The sequence below is a fragment of the Pelodiscus sinensis genome, chromosome 1 (genome assembly GCF_049634645.1).
Source record: "Pelodiscus sinensis isolate JC-2024 chromosome 1, ASM4963464v1, whole genome shotgun sequence".
Taxonomy (NCBI): domain Eukaryota; kingdom Metazoa; phylum Chordata; order Testudines; family Trionychidae; genus Pelodiscus; species Pelodiscus sinensis.
Genome location: NC_134711.1, coordinates 222289972 through 222312186, shown reverse-complemented (window position 1 = coordinate 222312186; position 22215 = coordinate 222289972). Strand labels below are relative to the sequence as shown.

Genomic DNA, 22215 nt, shown 5'->3' with positions numbered 1-22215 from the left:
TTAAAGTAAGCTACAGTACCAAGATAAGGTAAGGTTTAAAAAAAACCCTCATCCTTGCTGGTTTTCAATGTACCTATTGCTCCACTAGTCTTAAACACATAAGCTACGTCTACACTGGCCCCTCTTCCGGAAGGGGCATGTAAATTTCACTAGTCGTCGTAGGGAAATCCGCGGGGGATTTAAATATCCCCCGCGGCATTTAAATAAAAATGTCCGCCGCTTTGAAGTAAGAATAAGAGCCTCCGGAAAAGGGCACTTTTTCCGGAGGATCGGGACCAGTCTAGACGCTCTTTTCCGGCTTTTTTAAAAGCCGGAAAAAAGCGGCGGACATTTTTATTTAAATGCCGCGGGGGATATTTAAATCCCCCGCGGATTTCCCTACGACGACTAGTGAAATTTACATGCCCCTTCCGGAAGAGGGGCCAGTGTAGACGTAGCCATAAACATTACAAACTTGAAAAGACAATTAGCAATTATAAGCACAAAGAGCAAGACATGTGTGACCTTCTCTGGGATGGTGACCCTGAACTAATGGTTTTTCGCACTTGGACAGCTAGTATTCAGGAACGTAAACCCTGCCAAAATCAAGACCCAGAAATGTTTTATCCTGGTACAAGTCCAACTGGTTTGTAATGGAAAAGCAAGCTAAAAATCTAATTGGTGAATTTTAGTGCTAGGTGATGTAAAAAGTGCTTTTAACTGATAAACAAATGTGCTATAAGTGTGTGTGTGAAGATCTCCAGAACAGTAAGAGCTAGAAACACTGAATTTTGCATGGATACTACTGATTTCCTAAGTTAAATAATTGGATTGATTATATCTCGAAATCGGTTCCCCCAGAGCCCCAATTGGGCCCACTGATAATTAACTTCTAGTAGTGCCTGATCATAGGCATTTGCTGGACTCTTCTGTTAAGCGTGTCTTACAGATCCTAGAGGATAAAGCATGTGAGCACCTGCAGAACCATCAGGGGAAAGCCCATGGGGGAGAGGCTGCAGTGGGGCAGAGAATCCGCAACCTCCCCTATACTAGGGCACCAGCAGGTCTCCAGGACAGACCCAAATGTGGCTGATGCTGGCTGGGGTCAAGCCTCCAGCTATCACAGCCTCTCAACATCTTCCCACAGCTGGGCTGCGACTGAACCCCTTCTGGAAATTAAAGTTGCTTCCCTACACCTGAACAAGCCATCCCACCACTTGCCCTCCTTTGGGCTGCATGCATTATCAGCAAGTGCCACGGGCATTATGCACTTTGCAGGATTCAGCTCACAGTACAAAGAGGAGGTGGGTAGGAGGACCATGGAGCCTGAGGAGGATGCGGTACACTCAGAACAGCCTATTCTCATTAGAACAGGTATGTTCAAGTGCTGCATGCTCTGATCATCTAGATATCACTCATTGCACCTGGTTTGAAGGACTTTCACTCTGTCTGATCAATGGAACTGGTCCAGCTGTGGCTTGGAAGTCCATTCAGATTGCCCTGTGGAGTGTGCACTGAAGGCACTCGGAGCAGTGATTTCCTGCCAGGAAACATCCCCTCCATTTCTCAGGGCTTCTGACAGGGAGGCTACAGGCATTGGTTTGCATAGAGTCTTTAAGGGAAGATGGGCCTTCCTGAGTTGTGGAGAGTGAGAAAAGAGACCCTATGGGATTGTTGTTTTATCAGCACATCACTAACTATTTTAATTTCTTAAAGTATTTCCAATAAAATATGCTATGTTAATGTCATTGACGTAGTTCATTCATCACACCTTTTACTATATTTTCCCCAGGCGATGCTGGGTATTTCTGCTAGTTATACCCCCAAACTAGCTTTAATAATATTTCAGAAACATTCCTTTGGAAGATGAACTGACATGATGTGAAAACCAGCTTCCCAGAAGGATTTGTAACAACTCAAGGTACTGTCCCCTTCCTGGCTTTCTTGCAATAAAATAGACTATTTGATCTCTCAAACACTTTTTTTCCTAACAAGCCACAAGTGTAATTAATTGGCTATATTATTAAGCAACAGTACCCAGACCAGCCAGTGAAGGATTGCATAAAAGTGCATATGCCCAATCTTCTTCCCACAAAAGCTCATAATACCCATCTACATGTTCTGTTAGTCTATAAAGTGCTACCAGACCATTTGTTGTTTTTTCTGTACAGACTAACTCGGCTACCCCCTGAAGCTTCTTCCAGGGGTTTGTCACTCCTTTAGGAGCCATTTCAACAGCCAATGCTGTGGAAGCCAGGTGAGCTTTACAGCCACTGTTGACTCTCAGACGTGGCTGGACTCAGAATTGGGCCTGCCTCTCCACATTCCTCTGCTTAGTGCAAGCTACAGAGGGAGTTGGCTCAAAAGATATTGGCTTGATTCCCAGTAATGGTGACAACTTAAAACCATCTGACAAATTTTCTGCTTCATTTCTGAGCTGAACAAACTAGTTTTTATCCTTAAATTCCCTCCCCCATTTTAAAATCTTCTACGCCCTGTCTGTGTAAATGGAATGCAGTGCAGGTTTAATCCTTACCAAGCCCAGAACAGCATCAGCGCTCTTATCAATTCATAGTGATATTGCTTGTAGATTTAATTATCGTCAACCAGAAAGACCAATTTATATTTACACCATGTCCAGTCTCCCAGTAACCTAACCCATCAGTTCATTGAGGCATTATTCTATATGAAGTAATTTGACAAATTGCAGTGTGACCTTTATTAAGAAGAACTGCAAGAAACTCTTTCAGCTTGTTTTAGAGACTTGTATTCAGCCCTACAACATAATTGCAATACTTACTATTAATTAATTAAATAAACAGTATTCAAAGTGATGATACATTACAGAGGGGATTTAAACTTCCATTTAATCAGTTAACCGGAGGCTTAGATGAGAATTTTGAGGAGCAGAAAGCTCATCTTCTCCAGTTCCATCCTAGCTTCTCCAATCTTGAACTCAACTGAAATTGTCCTTGCGAAAGTCTCTCATGGCCTCTCATTGGCCAAGTCTCAGAGCCAGTACTTGTCAGCTGCCTTTTAACACAGCTGACCTGGCCTTTCTTGTAATGCTGTCCTTCCTTGGCTTCAGTGATGTCCTATCCTGGTTCTCCTACATCTGTGATCCCTCTTTCAGCCTGTCCTTCATAGCATCCTTTTAATCTGCCCTCCACCTTTCTGTAGGGTTCCCAAGGGCTCTGTCTTTGGTCCCAGTCTCTTTTTTTTCCTCCTATACCTGACCTCTTGAATCTTTCATACGAACCCTGCAGAAAGTTGGAGTACAGATTACCGTTACCATTATTCCATTACCATCTCTATGTGGTTAACTTAGAAATCTACCTTTCTACTCCAGACCTGTCTCCAGTACAAACTAAAATCTCTTCCTGTCTCTCTGACATCTTCTTGGAGATATTTAATCATTAGATAAAATAAAGCTCTGCTTTAGCCATCCTAATTCCCTGGCCCCTTTTCAGTTCTTCCAAGTACCTCTTTTCTCAATTACTGCAGATAACATTGCCATTCTGCCTGTCAAAAATGCTCATAACCTGGGAGTCACCTTCAACTAAGACCTCTTTAGGGCTTCATTTTCAGGTGGTGTTTAAGTCTTGTCAGTTTATTGCTACATAACTCTAAAATTACAGCCTTTCCTCTCCATCCACACATCTATTACTTTCATCCAGACACTCCTCATTTGGCATCTCAGCGACTGCAACATCCCTTTCTTCGATCTTTTACAAATGCAATCTTGTCTTTCCAATATACACTCAGAATACAGCTACAGAGATCATTTTCTGAAGTTGTTGCTTTGACAGGTCACTCTTCTCCTTGAATCCCTTTCTCTAACACATGGGACATAATCTGCTTCTTAACATTTAAGGCCCTTTGCAGCCTATTCCCATCTTACTTGTCATCTCCTGCCTACCCTTGGCCAATGATGCCAGCTACCATCTTGTTAAGTTTTCAAACAAGTACCTTCATTCTCTCCCATACAACCCCTTGTGGTTAGGAAGCACTGCCCCCGCCCCCTAAGCCATTTATTTCATCATTCTCCTTCAAAATCTCCTTTTGTTGAATTGCTTTAAAAACATTTCTTCCTTGTCTATCTCATCTGTCTCCATCTGTTCTCTAATATCTTATACTTGGACTGCAGATGGCCTAGACCACGGGCCGTCTTTTTGTTCTGTTTGTACAGTACCTCGCACAATAGCACCCTGCTTCATGCTGGGGATTCTGGGTGGGTTGCCTGAACTTTGATGGTGGTCTAGCCACTCCTATAATTGACCCTTAACCCCTGGCTAAGTCCCCAAATCATGGGTTTAGAGACCAAGCTATAGTACAGTCACCCATTACATTTTTTCCAAGCCTGCAATTGACTCATGCCCCATGCTGAAGAGGAAGACAATCTGCCCTCTGCCTATCTGACCCCAAAAATGATGATCAGTTAGTCTCTGAGCATGGGACAGGACCCAGCAGCCAGAAACTTGTGAAAGAATTCTCTGTAGCAATTCTCTCCCCATCTCTTGTCCTGTCACTGGTCATTGGCAATAACTTCTGCTAGCAGCTGCAGATTAGGTATATACCATTATAGACAGCTTCATTCTGTCATCTCCTCCTTATCAAGCTCTGTCTTGAAGCCAGCTAGGGCTTTTTGCCTCCACTGCTCCCCTTGGAAGGCTGTTCCAGCACTTCACTCCACTGCTGATTCGAAAACTTCATCTTATTTCAAGCCTAAACTTCACAGCCAGTTTATATCCATTTGTTTTGTCAACATTGGCACTTAACTTAAATAATTCCTCTCCCTCCCTGATATACTCATCAAGAACAATTATCTCCCTATAGCTTTTCTTTGGCTCAGTTTAAACAAGCCAAACTCTTCATGGCTCTTTTCTCATTAGAGAGATTTTTTCCATTCCTTGTGCCCTAACAAAGAGCTGCCTGGGTTTTCAATTGTTATCCACTCTACCCTGCCTTTTACAAAGCAAGATGGTCACAGGAGCACAGCCAGATCTGCGTAGACTCATGTCTGCACACTACAGTATGGATTCCAGAGCCCCGGGGTCAAGCAGAGGTTTAGAGAAGTCTTAATGTAGGGTTAATGTATGTATTGCCAAGAGGTAATGGTTCTTCCCTTAAGGGATTGGGAAGCAATAAATGCACAAACTGGGTAAAGGCTTAAAGATTTTACTAAGCAAATATTGAGGTAAAATACTATGCTTAATATTAGAGTAAAATACAATGGAACAAATCTTAAGATAAAATACAATACTTACTAAGCCTAAGCAAATCTTAGAATCAAATGCAATGCCTATGTCCCTTTCTGCTGCCGGGAACCCCCTGAAGAAGGACAATGGACAGACCCCAGTGGCCTGTGCATAGCACTTTCTGCGGCTTTGGTCTACACCGAGGTTCCAATGTTAGGAATATCCCCAGCACTTATATACTGTTGGATCTATAGTAATCACACCTGTTGTTGTGAGAACCTAACAAGATTGTTGATACATTGTGTATTTTCCCACATCCAATAATTAGCTTGTTGATACTTTGTATATTTTCCCAGGCCAAATAATTAGCATTATCAGGTGGGAAACATTCCGCAAAGATAGCAATGTGATCGTCCCAAGCCCTCCTGTTCTCCCACACCAGCTGCATGGCCTTGGGACCTGTCCCAGAACTTGTTGAAAGTCAACAGTGCATTCCTACACTGTACCATCTTGAGCAAACAGCTCACTCTTTGAGTATAACAAAAGAATAATAAGAAGCAAAAAGCACAAATGGCGGGCTAGAGCATCCAGGCCTGTAAGAAAATGAAGGCACAAAAGGAAGGATTGTGGTACATCACCCAATTTCCTTGACCTCACAATCATCTTCCACATTTCCACTACAATGTACAATATAGATGTGCAAGCCAAGGGAGGCCAAACACAGATCAGTGGACCTGAGTCCCACTCGTTCTGGGTTTCATTCCATATGGACATATCCGCTGACTGAAATTTGGTACCAGTCTTGTCAATGCAGATACTGACTTTCTGAATAATCAGTTTCAGTAGCCGAGAGAACTAGTTCAATAGGGAAAAGCGTGGTGCATAATTTTCAGGAGCTGTGCATTTTCTAGTTGGTATTTAATTTAATGGGAGCTATTAAGTCTCAGCACTTCTGAATGCCAAGCTGTTTATTAAGGTATCTCTCTATGGGCTTAGGATCCCTATCATTAGGTATGCAATATTTAAAAATCTTTTCCTTTGTTTTTTGTCATGGGAATCATAGCCATGGCAGACAACCAGATTTGCTGACAAGGGACTGAGGTGATTTAGCAGATGTACAATTGCTGAGGTGGACACATTTCGACACAGTACCAAAGTGAATCACCAGTTTGTTTTGAAATACAGGTTAGTGTCTATAAACAAAGGCTTAAGTCCTGAGATCCATCTTCCCACACAGTCCTGTTGATTTCTGTGACACTTTGAGTAACATGAATGGAAACTACCTTGGTGATTCAGTTCTATGTAACCGATGATTTATTCGAATTTAAAGTCAGTATGAAAAGTATCTCTGGGCTGAAGCCTGAGCTCACTGTTGAGGCAAATTACACTGGTGCAACTGGGACAGAATATGGCCCAGAGATAATGTTCAGGCCTTACTGAGGCAGACTCCAGGTCTACTGACTGGAGCTAAATGGCAGGGTGGGCATGTGTAGGGTGAAGCCAAGGAGAGGAATGTCAGCATTCAGCCTGAAATCATTTAAATGCTACCCTGCTGCTTTTATTTTTTCTGGTCTGTGATGGCCTCTCTGCTCTTTCCTTGGTTAAAGAAAGCCCTGGTCACTGTCTCCTTCCTTGTCACACCAGCAAAAAGGGAATGTCCCACAGCACGGCTGCAGCCAGGGCTTCCACACGTTGTTGTACCCAGAGAGCTGCTGTGGGACGGGAGTCAGGGTCTGGCGATGCTCCTTCACTGCTCTTTCAATTCTGCTTATTACTGTGTCAAACAGGGGCTCAGTGGAGGGAGACAGAGGTTTAGACTCAGATGGGTCTCTGGAGAGGTCAAAGAGCAAAGGAGGGTCATGATGGGTTACGTCTTCCCCAAAGCAATGGCACATTCCACTTCTGTAACAGGCTCCAGCGCCCTCTGGCTGGAATATTGGAGTTGTAAAATGAGCCTTCCACAGCGCCCCACCTGCCAGGAGAGAAACTTGTTCAAGTAACAAAGAAGGACACACACTAGACAGAACTCTAAGGACAGCAGTTTCCCTGCAAGGGCTTTTATTCTGTCTATCTCATAGTTAAAAACCGGAGGTGACCATGCAACTGTCTGTCTACTGGGAACCAACTGAATTCCAGAACAGCTGAACTGTAGAACCATACTTAAAACCATGCACAGCAACTGGTACCCTTATTTACCCCTGCTAGATATGATTATCTTAGTTCTATGAGGGATGGACCAGATCTTCCTTTGTGAATGGACTGCATGTACTTTAAAAGCTGTACACAAATAGTTATTTTAAATAGGTGGCTTCACTCACACAAGACCCTCAGTGATTCACTGGGCAATTTTCTGGGACACTCTTTTGAGCAAATTTAACGTCTGGAAGCAGAGTGAGAGAATGTAGTCGAGTGCATAAAGGAGCACTGGTTTTGCATAACAAGTTATGCCAGGTGGCAACTACTGCTCTACAAATTATTATGCAAGACCAGTATTCCTCCATGCAAATACAATAGCATTCCCTCTCTGCATCACAGAAGTCAAATCAGCTTGAAAGGCTCTCCCTGAAAATTGCCCAGCGATCCCCAGCTATCCAGAGGGAAACTGTTATTCAGGATGTAGTCACAAGGACACTGGGAGTCAGTGAGGGTCTTGTGTGGATGGAGCCATCTATTTAAAATAACACTTTTAAAATAACTACTTTCAAAGAACATTCTGATTAGGATGGGGGCTCACAGCTCATTGTATCGGGGAAGATGCTCCTTGGGAAGACTATGATGTGCCCCCTCGGGGCCTCGTGTGTCCCAAAATTTGCAGGCTCACATGTGCTGCACAATTCTGTTCTACCTCTGTAGCCTGGTCTATACTAGACCATGCAGGTCAGCTTAAGGTACACAACTCTTGCTACACAAAACGCATAGCTGGAGTAAGCGTACCTTAAACCGAGCCATGGCAGCATGCACAGAGTGGGTGGCCAATGGGAGCATTTGCATCTATTGGCTTGCCTTACTCCTCGCAGAAGGAGGAGTACCAGATGCTGGGGAGAGAAGGCTACCCTCGGTGTCTGATTTATGGGTCAGTGCTAGACCCACTAAATCTAACACTAGAAGATTGACCTCCAGGGAATCAATCGTCTGCTAAGTATAGACGAGCCCTTTGTAGGGTGTAGCTAGGGGTGCTGGAACAATTTTCATAATGGGATTGATGGGGTGCTGAGAGTCATTGAACCAAACTGTAAACCTCGTATATAATGTTCCTGCTAATCTTTCCATCCATCTATGGATTTTTTCCCATCCATGAGTGGATTAATTGTATATTCACCAAGTCATATACAAATATGCACCACCAGGAGAAACAAAAATCTAGTTGTGGGCACTCTGCTAATGAACTGGGAGGCATTTGAATCTCTCCTGAGTGCACATGCACACAGCTTACATGATACACTGCCTCTATATAGTGGAAACCACTTCAAGGCATGGGGTGCTGAATTTCTATAGAAGAAATATTCAGAAGAGAGCGTATACTCTCTCTTCTAGGGATAGCTAGCTCTTGTGGCTTGTGTGCGTGGTTCTGGGCTCTGAATGCTCTCAGAAATAGGAAGGGAACAGTGCCTGCCTTCTGTGTACAGGGACTGGAGTCGTACCTGGCACTTATCTGGTCTGCCTGTTGGAAAACTCTGGTCTCTTTCTCTCCCTCTGCACTTTGCACACATGGAAGGACCAGACAGTATCTGGTCCCAACTTAGTTCCAGTCTCATTGTGTAAACTAGTTTTGAAAGCAGGGAAGTTTACCGGATGTCAACCACAGGCAAATAACAGAAACAGAAGCTTGTTTTCAGCTCAGTGTGATGAACACTAGATTGCAGCTCAATGGCAGCATGTTGTATTGAGCGGTGCACAGGCTCGTGGCTCTCCAGCTGCCGATTGGTAGTCTGAACAGAGCTGTCTGAAATAAAGAGAAGTAGCAGCATAACAGTAGGAGGCTGGCTAATTACAGAAAATGACAAGGTACTGAGACTGAAACTGAATGCTGTTCAACAGGAAATTTGCCTCCACCTTGCATCCTATGGGAGATAATGCAATTGATCTGAGCAAAGCTCTTTGTTAGTTGTGAGTGACAAGGTGGGTGGGTAATATCACTTATTGGACCAACTTCAGTTGGTAAGAGCGACAGACTTTCAAACTACACAGAGCTCTTCTTCAGGCTTGGGAAATGTACTTGAAGATTAACTCAAGACCTTGTCTTTTTTTTCTCTTGCCCTCACATTGATATAACTACAACTATCCTGCATACATTGCTGCTATTAATTTATTATTAGCACTATTGTATTTATATAAATACATGGTTTTTTTTAATAAATGGAAGCCTAAGGTGCACATCAAAAATGTTCATGCTCTCACTTAGTACCAGCCATCTGATGGTGATACAGAGGATCAAGGCCTAAATGTAACTGAAATCATTCCAAGAGGAGGGAGAGGTTGTGTCCGGCACAGAAGTGAGATTAGACATGATGCGAAGAGGAAGGGTAGGTTCAACATTCCGAGCCATTTCTGTAATGCATGCAGCACAAAAACCACATTTGCTTTCTGCCTACATGACATTTTCTTTTTGGTTCAGTGGAATTTGCTGAACTCTCTTGCTTTCTATTGTGCCCTCAGCTGTTCCCCATGCCTGGAAAGGTATGGCTGGCCTTCTCGGAGTGAGTCGCATGTGGTTACACCAGGACCCAGGATGTCATTTGGTAATTAAAAAATATTAGGAGGAAGGTGGTGGAAATGACAATGCATTGAAAAATCTAGCAAATACTCCATTTGATCACTTTCTCTGGGCATGTTACTCTGATTGTAAATTGCAACTATAATTTTCAGGCTGCATCTCAGAACTTCTGGCTGAATTCCTCTGAATTTTTGGATGAAAACAAGGTCACAGTGTGTTTTTGCTTGGCTGTATGTGAGTTCATGCTGCAGTATATCTAGATATGTTTTTAATATAGAAATAAGATATGTTATACATGCATATCTGTGGAGATATACACTGATGATGCAGTTGATTTGTGTTCAGAAAAATCAACCTGGCTATGCATTTAATTAAATATTTTGGGCCATATTTGCCCGATTATCTTGCTCTTGATTCAGCTCACTGGCATACTGACTAGTATGACTGATTCTCCACTACCTTGCATAGTTATTTACCTCCGTACAAAATGGGTATAAAATGCTAATGAACCGCACAAGAGGCAGCCCAGGGCAGAGTCTGTCTCTTTATTAGTGCTGAAGAGTACACTAAGAATGTGGCCACAACAACAACAGGAATTTCCAGAAAAGGGAAAAAAAACTCAAGAACTGAAAACAATCTTGAAAGATGAGCAGAACTCAACGCTGAAGAAGCCAGGAGGGGTTCCAGAGTGGCAGCCAGGCAAAGAGGAACACATAACTGGAATTAAAGTAACCCTGACTGAATTTGAGGGATGTGTGTGAATGTTGCTGTAACATGTTAATGCAATATGTCCAAGGAAAAACTGTTCCTTGAATCCAAATGACTCTCCCACACAGCTGGTGACAATCAATCAATTTAACAAGCAGAAAGAAAGTGTCACTAATAAACTCTATTGTGTCAGGATTGAGGAAAGGACTCTTTAACATATGGACAAAAGACTCTCCTTGTCTAGATGAAGGGCCTAATTGATGAGTCCTCACTAGAGGACAGAAAGATACAATGGCTTCACATCCAGACAGCCTAATATACATACAGGACAGGACAGCGAGTAGAACATGAACGTGATATATTTTACAATGAGCAGAACAATAGAGAGAAGTCACTTGGACTCCAAAGACGACTCCCATGTAAGAAAGGAGTAGATCTAAGCAAGGGCACAGATTTTTGTTTCAGATAATGACTTGGAGTATGACAATTTTTGGTTTAACTATGTTGCACATATTCAAGTTTCACCTGACTGAATGTCAGACTTACTCACATTTTAAAATATATTTGACCTGCACATTTCTAATGGACATGTATAAGTTAAGGAGCCAGATGAGCAAATTATTTTTTCTTTCAGATTTGTGGGGGAAAGGGAAATTGAAAATGAAGCTGGGATTTGAATTTCCTGTGCTTCATTTGCATAATTGCATCATGGCGCTCTTTTGAAAAAGGCTTCTAGTTTTGAAAGAACCGCATCCATACTGTGGTTTCTCTTTCAAAATAGCGCTTTTTCAAAAGAGCGCCATGATGCGATTATGCAAATGAAGTGCAGGAAATTCAAATCCCGGCTTCATTTGCAATTTCAAAGTGTCTAATGTACATCCCTCTGTCGAAAGCGGGATGTAGTCTAGACAGACCCTAAGATGGGAACTGATATAAAGGTACAGAGTTTCATTTTGTATAGAACCATCTCCTTGTGCTTCATTGGGCTAACTAAGAAAGTACACAACACTATAAACAGAATATATCAGGTTATACAGGTAAAAGGTAAGAAAGAGCAAGGGAATGATTTTAACCATCGTTATCAGTATTGGGAAATAAAGTTATTTGGTGCATTAGATCAATTTGAAGCCAAGTGTCAGACGTGTAAGCCAGTCTAAACACAAAACATAGTAGGATAACAATATACACAACTATCATTTTTATATTCCCACAGCAGCTAGAGGCCCAAGTCCAAGATCAAAGATCCATTGTGCAAACACACAGTAACCTTTTAAGCTAGAGTTTTTAAGCTTGATCTTTTAAGCTAGAGCTTTTAGTCTAGCTAAACGATACAGAGAGTGAGGCGGGAAACTGAGGTAAGTGAGATAAATGATTTGCTCTGGGTCATAGAAGGTTAGTGGGAATAGAAACACTTCCAGTTTAGTGCCCTATCCACTGCTAGAGCACTCCACAGGCACACCAAGCTTTTAATATCTATTTATTCCTAGTGAGAGGCAAAGACAGATTCATTTTATGTTTGTACTTCAGAATTCTGGTTTGTTCCAAAGGCCTCATTAGTTTCTATGTTCTCTCCCAAGGCCCATCCTTTCTTGTACTTGGCCCAGGATAGTCATATCTGGGCTACAATTTGTTCTATTTTCTAAACTTTGAACTGCCTCTTCTTAAAAGTAGGATTGTCTTTTGTGAGCCACATGACATTAGTCCATTTTCTAATGACTGTCAGGATTGTGACTGACATTTTCTGTTGTTTTGTGGGTGCTTCATGTGGATAATAGCCAGAATATATAAAAAAAAGGCAATTTTATCTGTCTGGGTCTTGAAAACAGTTTCAGGCCATTGTATGTGCAAGACCAGAAACTTCTACTCTGAGGGGAATCCCAGAAAATGTGTGTGCAGATACTTTTTTTGGACTAGAACAGCTCTCAGCAATTGCAGGGATGGGAAGACTGCTGGATTCATATTAGAAAAAACTGGTGTGTAGAAGAAATATCCATTACCTTTATTCCAATCACTGCCTTTCCCAGGAGATAAAGAGGTGGGGCACCCAGTAATATCTGCCCAAGTGTTGTCATCCAAGGGACTTAGGTGTTCATATACCTATTTCCTTTTTATATGTAGCCACTTTTCTGTATCTATACATCATTCATAGCTGTGATGGGTCTGCTCTCTAGTCCTTTAGTTCTCATTGTTAACAGTGCTATCAATTCAGTTTCAAACTTGGTTGGCTAAAGAGCTAGTCTGAAAATGAAATAGGGATTTAAATGGTGTACATGCTGGAGACTGATGAAACACTGATTTTCTTTTGGAAGGGAAGCAATCAGAGAGAGGGGGCATTTTCTTTGTTTAAAGCATTTTGAGACTTGGCACATCTCCAGTTATTATAACTAGAGCTCCAGGTCTGTCATTGAAGCCATGGATTCTGTGACTTTCCACAACCTCTGTGACTTCTGCAGGGAGGTCATGTCTGACCCCATGGCTACTTGAGAAGCTGGCTCTGTGACCATCCACACCAGATGCTGCTCCAGCAGCCCTGGAAATAGTACCCAGGCAACCTGCTGGAGCAGGTGCCGTTTGTAGCCCTGGACAGCAGCCCTTGTCCAGCTGGCCAGAGCAGCTGCTGTCCTTTGGCCCCAGCAGTGGTCCATAACTGGTCAGTGGGAGCAGCTGAAGTCTGTGGCCCCCAGTAGCTAGTACTGTGGTCTCTGGACACCCCCAGTCAAGATTTAATGGAAGGTATTTTTGGTAAAGTCATGGATAGATCATGGTCTGTAAACTATCAGAGGGGTAGTCGTGTTAGTCTGAATCTGCAAAAGCGGCGAGGAGTCCTGTGGCACCTTATAGACTAACTGAAGTGTTGGAGCATAAGCTTTCGTGGGCAAAGACCCACAGGACTCCTCGCCGCTTGGGCTGTAAATGTTTGTTTATTGCCCATGACCTATCCAGGATTTTCACCGAAAATATCCATGACAAAATCATAGCCTTAATTATAACACATCTCGGAGCAAAAGCAGTATTGATTGATCCCCTTTGGCGTGCATTAGATTATCAATGTACTACTGCCCTCTAATGGAATGTTTCATAACATACCTACTTGACTATCAATTTTCTTTTATGCTATGGAAGTTGCTCAATTATGCCACCAGACACAGTTGAGATACAGAGTCAGACTTCAACTCCAGTTGTGGTTGCATGTTTGGAAAATTATTCATTTTGAAATCTAAACCCATCCAGCCTCCCTCTCTTTAAAACATACTTACACATTCAGAGACACTTTCAAACTGAAGCCAAAACACCTCTTTCCCACATATGCTAATAAGATAACTGATCTTTTAAACTCGGTGTCGTCACATTCCAGATCATCTGCCTCTCTCCTCTCATCCCCATTTAATCTTTCAGTGACACATTATTGGTCATTTTCTGTGGCAATGTGCAGCCCCCTGAGAGATGGGAGACCCAGGGTTCAAGACCCTATTCTAAATCAGGCAGAGTGGAATTTTGAACCTAGTTTTCCCACAGCTGGAGGAAGTGAGCTAATTGCTGGACCACTGGGGACAGCATCACCACCACCATTTTTCACGAGACAGGTCCCTAAGGGTACTGCTAACCTGTGGTGTGGGTTTTTTTTTTTAAAGAAAGTATGCAAATTGCACTTGCATTTGCATATCTTCTTCTGAGTCTTTTTCCGGAAGAGGATTTTCCGATATTTGGCCCATCTGTACGGGGCCAAATGTCCAAAAAAACCCATCTTTCAGAAGCATTTTTGGAAGGAATAAGGGAGCTTCCAAAAAAGGTTTTTTTTCTGACATTTGGCCCTGTGTAGATGGGCCAAATATCAGAAAAGCCTCTTCCAGAAAAAGAATCGGAAGAAGATATGCAAATGTGAGTGCAATTTGCATACCTTCTTAAAAAAAACAAACCCTACACCACAGTGTAGCTGTACCCTGAGTCAGGAAAGTCCTAAGTCTAAGAAAGTTTAAAGCTGTGAATTCTAGGCAGAGATAGGAGCCTCCCTCTAGCCCATGAATCAGGCACATAGAGGTCCAGATCAATGGGAAATTTGTGCCTAGGTCCCTTTTCTAAACTTGGCCTTAAGATCTGCCACATTTCACTCCTGGCAGCTCCTCCTTTAGTTGAGGGGTTCTATGAATCCCAGTTCTGAGCACTAATTTCTTCCCTATGCATTGTACAGGAAGCTTAGGACCACAACACAGGGTTTAGGGCCTAGATTCACAAAGGAGATTGGGCTCTGAATTCTATTGAGCAGGGCCTGTAGGCACTGGACTGATAGTCTGGAGGAAGATACCCATCTCTGCTTGAGATTCTCAGCTGTGACTCTCCTGCAGTTTTGTGCACAGGCCAGGTCAGACTTTCTCAAGAGAAAAGAGACAGAGAAGTGAACCCACCTCATTGTAGCCATCAGCCAAGTGGTTAGGGCACTCAGCTGGGATATAGGAGACCTCCATTAAAATCCTTTCTCTGCCTGGCTCAGAGCAGAGACTCTCAGGAGAGTACCTTACCTACTGGGTTATGGTGTACTCAAGGGGATGTATGAACACCCACTTGGGCATCAAAAATTCCCGCCCTCTCACTCATGACTGTCTTTCACACAAATTATAATCTAGTAACTGTGCTCTAAGAGCCTACCAGATTGGGCCTCACTGAGGAGCGAGGTGAAGAAATGCCTAGTCTGAGAATTCCTTAGGGCTACAGAGTAAGAAAGGGTTCAGAGCAGTTTATTAGCTGTGAGGTAGCATCAAGATTTAATTTTGCTCTCAACAACAGGTGGAAACAGTGGCACCTCTGGGACTTGGGCCTACATGGTTAGCTGGCTGCAGAGCAGTGCTTTTGAGAATGTTAGTACAGGTTGGATCTCCTTGGTCCAGCACCACTGGGACCTGGCTTATCCCAAATGAGAGAGTTTACCAGACAAGGGATGGTCACCTGCCACCAGCTCCAAGCCCCATCACCTGCCGCTGGCAGGCTGCTCTAGCAGGCATCCTGTCTTGCCCTCCCTCCCACAACCTGACTGGGCTGCTTGCCCAGATGCTGCCAGCTCTCTGGACAGCACAAGGAGCTGCCCAGAACTCCTGCCATGTGGATTTGACCCTGCGCATCTGGGGGCAGCTGTGGGACTCTGGCCCTGGCTTTGTGCTCCAAGGGGCTGCTGCAGGGCTCTGCCCCATCCCCGGGCTCTAGCGGACTGCTGCAGCTCTCCAGCCCTGGGCTGCTGCAGGGCTCAACTCCAGCTCCATGCTCCATGCTCCCAGGGGCTGCCATGGCCTACACCAATCTTGGGTGCTGGGGAACTCAAGCCTTACCCCATGCTGCTGCGGGTTGCTGAAGGCTGCCAGAAGGCTCCAGCCCCAGTCCCATGCTGCCCTCAACTGGGCTGCTGATGCTGTTGTCCTGGCCTGGCTGTCCATCCTGCCCTTAGGTTCCTGGGCTCTCTGGTCCAGGAGCATCTCTGGTCCTGCCAGACGAGGGATGTTGCTGGACCAGAGAGTGCCGGTTTTTGGAGGTACAACCTGTAATACCTAAATGTGGGATTTAGGTGCCTAAGAGGACCCAGTCCTAGATTCCTATGTAAAGGATCCTGGGAAGCTGCCAAAGTTATCAGGGACGAGAGCAAAATGCAGAGGAGAAGGGCATAGACATCTAAGTGGCTGACCTAGTACACCAAGCTTACAGGCCAGAGATAGGTGCTTGCCTACACTCAGGATGTGCTGCTTTAAATCCTCTCATGCAGTAAGGGCACCAAAGCCAGGTCAGCCACTATAGTTAGCTCACACCCTGGCAAATAAACGGTCCCTCCTTCCTGCATAGTCAATATCTCTCTCTCCTGCTTTGCCTTATATTTCTCTTTGTCCTTAGCTGTCTTTCTTTTGTGTGGGTGCTGTGCTGCCCCCCTCCATCAATAGCCTGCATCCAACCATCTTGCAGCAGGGCCTGACAGACATCAAGACTTCATCATAGTCAGAGCACATAACTACGGAGATTTCTCCATACTGGCCATATACACATTCCCTGACCTTCGTGACCTTCATGGGTTTGGCTTGAGTGAAAGACATGGGCAAGTTGTTACCTGTGGGGTGCTATCAGGGCTTAGGTGACTTTTGCAAATGTGGACTGGTGAACATTTTAAGTGCCTGGTGTTTTAGGTACCTCTGTGGTTACGTAGTAGATAAAGGAGCAGCTTTGAAAATGTCAATGGCATCTAAATGGTGGATCCGGGCACTAAAATAACATCTTTATCCATCCTCCCTGTTGAAGGAAAAGGCCATGTTAGGGAGCATTGAATTGTGGAGGTAAATGTGTGGTTGCACAGATGGTGTTGGAGAGAGGGCTTTGGATTCTTTGATCATGGGATGTTGTTCCAGCATTGAACAAGCGATGCCTCAGTACCTGTTTTAAAAACATCTATCCTTGTGTTCTTTGTTTTCCATCTGAGCAATAGAAGTAATGGCACTTCCCTACTTCACAATGGTGTAGAGAGGATAAATATGTTAAAGATTGTGAAGTGCTCAGATACTACTACAGTGATGGGACCATACGTGTACAGAATATGAGAGCTACAGTAGCTGATGGATTCCACTCAAAATGTATTGACAGTTTATGAGCAATATTTAGAGGCATAAATTACTGTCTAGCATTTACAAACTATAACTTATTAATCCTCACAACATCCTTGTGAAAAGCTTAAAAATTACCACCTCCATTTCACAGATGGTGAAACCAAGGCAGAAACATTAAGTGACATGCTTAATGTCTGAAAGAGTGTGCTTAAATGCAGAGAAAGGGGTGGTCTCTTTCATCACTTTCCTCCTTTTAACTCAGCCACCAAGAGTGAGAAACATGGATTTCCCATAAGCGCTCATTCCTGGATTCTGACACTCTAGTGTGCTCAGGTAGGTGAATCTGTATCACTTCAGGAATTAGAACTCAGCAATTCCTAGCTCCTCATCAGTAGTTCAAAGCTCTTTTTTGCTTAGGGCAACTTGATATCTTTCAGAATAGATCAGCAAGGAAGTTTGTTTGGTTTTGTTTGTTTGTTTGTTTTAAGGTTTTGGAGTTAAGTCATAATTAAGAAACTGCACTGCAGCTGCTGTCAATTAGCCTAATTGAAGGAAGATGTTTCACAGCTGAGCCTTGTAAAGGAAACACCCAGGCTATGTCTACACTCGCAGCGTCTTGCGCGAGTAATATGCAAATGAGGCTGAGTGGAATATCGCTGCTATTTTTTTCAGAATGAGTCACCATTTTTTTCAGAAGAGGCTCTTGAGCAAGAAGGAGCATCTACACTGCCCCTTCTTGTGCAAGAAAAACCCTCTTGTGCAATGCTGTCCTTCCTGAAAAGTAATAGGTGTAACGGCATTGCGCAAAAGGGTTTTTCTTGTGCAAGAAGGGGCAGTGTAGATGCTCCTTCTTGCGCAAGAGCCTCTTCTGAAAAAAATGGTGGCTCATTAGGTATGCAAATGAGGCTCAGCAATATTCCAAGCTTAGCCTCATTTGCATATTACTCACGCAAGAAGCCGCGAGTGTAGACATAGCCCCAGTTTAACAAAGAAAACAGAACTCTTAAAAAGAGACAAACAACTTCTTATGTTTAGAGATAACAGGCGATGTCCACAATCACTCTGTTGGTAACTCTCTGGATGCTTTTCCAGCAGAAGCAATGAAAGCTCTGGCTATCATGAGGCAGCACCTATTGCTGTAGGGCAAGGGTCAGATTTTTCAAGGGATTTAAAGATGCAGAGAAACACCCAATGAGATTTTCAAAATCTCATATGAGGTCCTATCTGAGTCATGACATGCCCAAATCTGCCTCTAAAAATCCAACTTTTAGTAATAGCCATGAATCATGTTCTTTTGTATCAGGACAAAATGGGAGAGCTACCAGCTCAGCCATACTGGACCCTTCAGAGGTGCAGTACGAAGATAATAGGTAACTCCCCAACATTTGTACCTGTTCTATACTATACACAACAGTGATGAGCACACTATAAAACGTAGCCAAGCACTTTCTAGTAATGCAAAAAGCAATGTGATTAAAATATGTTGTCAGGGCTGGTGCCTGAAACCCTGCCCCTTCTGCCCATATGACACTGCTAGAGTCCAGAGCCTTCCGCCCTCTGGCCATGGGCCCTCCTGCCACAGGGTAGCCCCCGGCCCAAGTTCTGGAGCACTGGAAGAGTGGTCAGCACAGCTCTAGACTGAACTGGGACAATGCACACAGTTCACGTGGCGATGCACTGTCACCTGTAGAGAGGGTAGAAAGCAGGAAGGGTGCTTGGGATGGTGGTAGGGTGGTGGCTGTTTGGCAGGGCACAGCCTCCTTCAGCTATGGTACCACTAAGGATGTTTAAATTTTGATTAATCAGCTAATTGAGTAGTCGGTGGAATTTCCATCAACTACTTGATTCGTCAATAAGGGGCGTTCTCACTATCCCGCTGTACCTCTGCCTTTGAAATGTACAAGAGCCCCTTGTACATTTCAAAGGCAGAGGCGCAGCAGTCAGGACCCTGCATGAGCAAAGACTACTTAGGTTCCCGCTCACACCGTTTCCCCCGCTGCACTTCTGCCTCCCCTGTGGAGATGGAGCTGGGGACAACGGCTTTTAAGCTGGCTCCCCCCAGCACCAGCTCTTGCTCTCCCCCACTTGGTGCCTCTGATACAGAGGCAGCAAGGGGGGAAAGAAGCAACTAGTCGAGTAGTGACTCAACTACCCGATAAGGCTAGGCTTATTGGGTTGTCAATTAGTCACTAATATCCCTAGTACTCATAACCTATGGAATAGGTGCTGGAACTAGGAGTACAGAGGTTGATGCATCATCGTCTAATTTGAAATAGTGTCCATTATACATGAGGTTTACAGTTTGGGTTAATGTCTCTCAGCACCCCCACTATAAAATTGTTCCATCCCCCCTGCATCCATGTATGTCATCTCTCCAGGGACCTGAGCATATGCAGTAGGGTATGTTATTTTGGGATTTTTAAAATAATGTGCGCATAAATTGCTAAATGTTTACTTGTCTATTGTTGCAAAGTTTCCTAGCTCTTAAGGCCAAGGGGAATTGTTACATCACTGAATTTACTTGTGGGGAGACTATTTATACTCACTGTCCTTTTGGTGCCACCGTACCGCATGTAAATATAGACCACAGTAGTGAAACATGAACTCATGCTCCGAGTGCTGAACTGTTCCCTTAAGCAAGGGCATCAAGTTTCGGCCATCGACCACCCTAATGTAATGGAGAGAATGGAAGTCACCAAACTGGGTTGAGTACATTCTGTACTTAGTACTATCATTGCAAATGGCAATTCTTAAACAAGCCACTATTTGAATCAGGAAGGGCCAACATTTAAACTTATATATGATTTTACAGATATAGAAACTAGAACAACTGAGTTTTCACTTCAGTGGCATTTTTGGAAAAAGATAGTGTTTCAGGGAAGTAGAAAAACTCCAATTTTGGTCTGCTTGGGTGCATCTACATAGCAGGATTTAACTCAAATAAGCTATGTCAATTGCGTAGCTTATTTTGAAATTGGAATTGGGAGCATCTACATAGCACTTATTTCAAAATAGAGCACTCTTCCTCCAACTTCCCTTACTCCTCATACAATGAGGGTTACAGGAGTTGGAGTCAGAAGTCTTCCAGCTTGACAGTATTTCAACATTATTTTGAAATAACTGCCTGCTGTGTAGATGCAGACTAAGTTATTTCGAAATCATGTTGCTGTGTAGATGTACCCTTCCAGAACAGGGACTTGAACCTGTTTCTCCCACCTCCAGGGGGAGCACCCTAACCATGGTAGCTAAAACGGATGGGCTGTCAACTGGAGTACAGCAGCAGTACTTCACCCTACTCCTTTGGCTATTGCATTAAGGGATGAGACAATTCCTGTCAAGTTTGTAAATCATTTCAGGTCAATCAAAAGTGCATTTTTCATCAAATAAAACTATTTATAGAAAAATTTCAGGCAGCTCTAATTGGGCCAGTGGAACAAACACTTCATAGTTCCCACCTCCATAGCACCTTTGGTCAAGCCTCCCAGAACCCAAGTACATCACAAAATGTCACCATGGTGATGTAGTTAGCACGATCATTTAATGGAAGTGTTAAGTGTAATCACAGGGAGATCCATTCTTTCAAACTTGAGTGGCTAAAACTGAAGTCAATGGGGGCTGCTAACTCTCAAACCTCCTGAAACATCAGTTCACATGTGGATTTAGGAGCATAACTTTAAGTATCAAAATGTTCTAATTTTGGTCTAAGTGGATGGCCCACCACAGTCACACCCTGATCTAATGTCAAGGCCAGAAATAGGACCCACAGGTGCCCAGGCTCCCAGTCCTTTGCTTTATGTTCTAAAAAAACCCATTACTGCCTCCTATATTCCTATGAACCTCTAAAACAGAGAGTGGGGGAGGGTTAAAAAAAGAAAACCAGACTCATCACAGAAAATTGCACATATTTTTTCGTTAGTTTGTTCATGAAAGAAAACTGAATTTAACTCTAATTAATCTCAGCTCCATAATAAAGAGTAAATTTGTCTACTTTGTATTTTCCTTAAAATCATACAGGCGAGGTAGAGCTAAGCAGGGGGAAAGATAAAGACACTTGTTTTTTAAAATAGTATGTGTTGTGAGTGGTTTAAAGGGACATGGTCAAACAAAACTTGTGCATATCAGGATGCGCAACATACCATACTTTTCATTACAGTGGAAATGGAACAAATATGGTTTATGAAGCTGCCTCTGTACCTGTCCTGAGGCATTAGTCCTCCAGCCAGGTGAGCCACTGTGGGGTAAATATCCATGAGACTTGTAGGTTCATCAATAACTGTATCTGCAGTCAATACTCCTGGCCATCTAACGATCCCTGGCACACGGATCCCTCCTTCCCAGCCTCCCATGCCTTTTCCACCTGTTGTAAGAGAAAAGGTGCCAGAAACACTGAATCATTAGAACTGGGACTCAAGTTATTATGAATTTACAGACTGGGAAATAGGTAGTACCTCCAAAACCTGGCACTTTCCTGTCGGGCAACGTTCATTGTCTGGCAGGACCACGGATGCTCCTGGATCAGAGAGTCCAGGAGTCTAAGGACAGGAAGGCCAGCAGGTCGGGGCAACGGGGTCAGCAGCCCAGCTGGGAACAGCTTAAGACTGAGGTCAGAGCCTTGTGACAGCCTCCAGCAGCCTGCAGCAGCATGAGGCCAGGACAGAGGACCCCTTGCTGAGGAGCATGGGGCTGAGGTCGGAGCCCTGTGGCAGAGCGGGACGAGATATTCCACCAGCTTCTTGGAGCACAAGGCTGGAACCCCCCCTGAGCGCAGGGCTAGGGCATCACGGTGGCTCCCAAGAGTGTGGGGCTAGAGTTGCAGGTGACTAATGTTTTTTTCCCCCACATTTAGGTTTCCATTACTATGGGTTAAGGTTATCATTTAAGGTCTTTTTTCATAGAGCCCATACAGGCATGTGTTCTCCTATTTTGGTGTTTATGATTAATTATGTATTGTACTGCCAAATTTGCTACCTTTGACATTTTCCTTGTCCATAAGCCTTTTAATTTCTGGAACAAATTTCTTAAATTTGTAATGATGTCAGATCTA

General features: G+C 43.7%; 1 protein-coding gene across 2 annotated transcripts in view; it reads right to left on the bottom strand.

The window, feature by feature from the left end:
* LOC102455433 (arylsulfatase H) overlaps nucleotides 1–22215 on the bottom strand; it is a 64650-nt gene that overhangs the window by 24214 nt on the left and 18221 nt on the right. The window contains exons 9-11 of one of the 2 annotated variants that reach the window (XM_006112252.4): nucleotides 21366–21528; nucleotides 19718–19839; nucleotides 5144–7149 (exon numbers count right to left, since the gene is read on the bottom strand). In XM_006112252.4, the coding sequence (XP_006112314.2) occupies nucleotides 6779–7149; nucleotides 19718–19839; nucleotides 21366–21528 (656 nt within the window). In that variant the 3' untranslated portion in view covers nucleotides 5144–6778. Of the gene's footprint in view, nucleotides 1–5143; nucleotides 7150–19717; nucleotides 19840–21365; nucleotides 21529–22215 lie in introns of those variants that run through there. The other variant, XM_075915626.1, reaches the window with a different exon arrangement.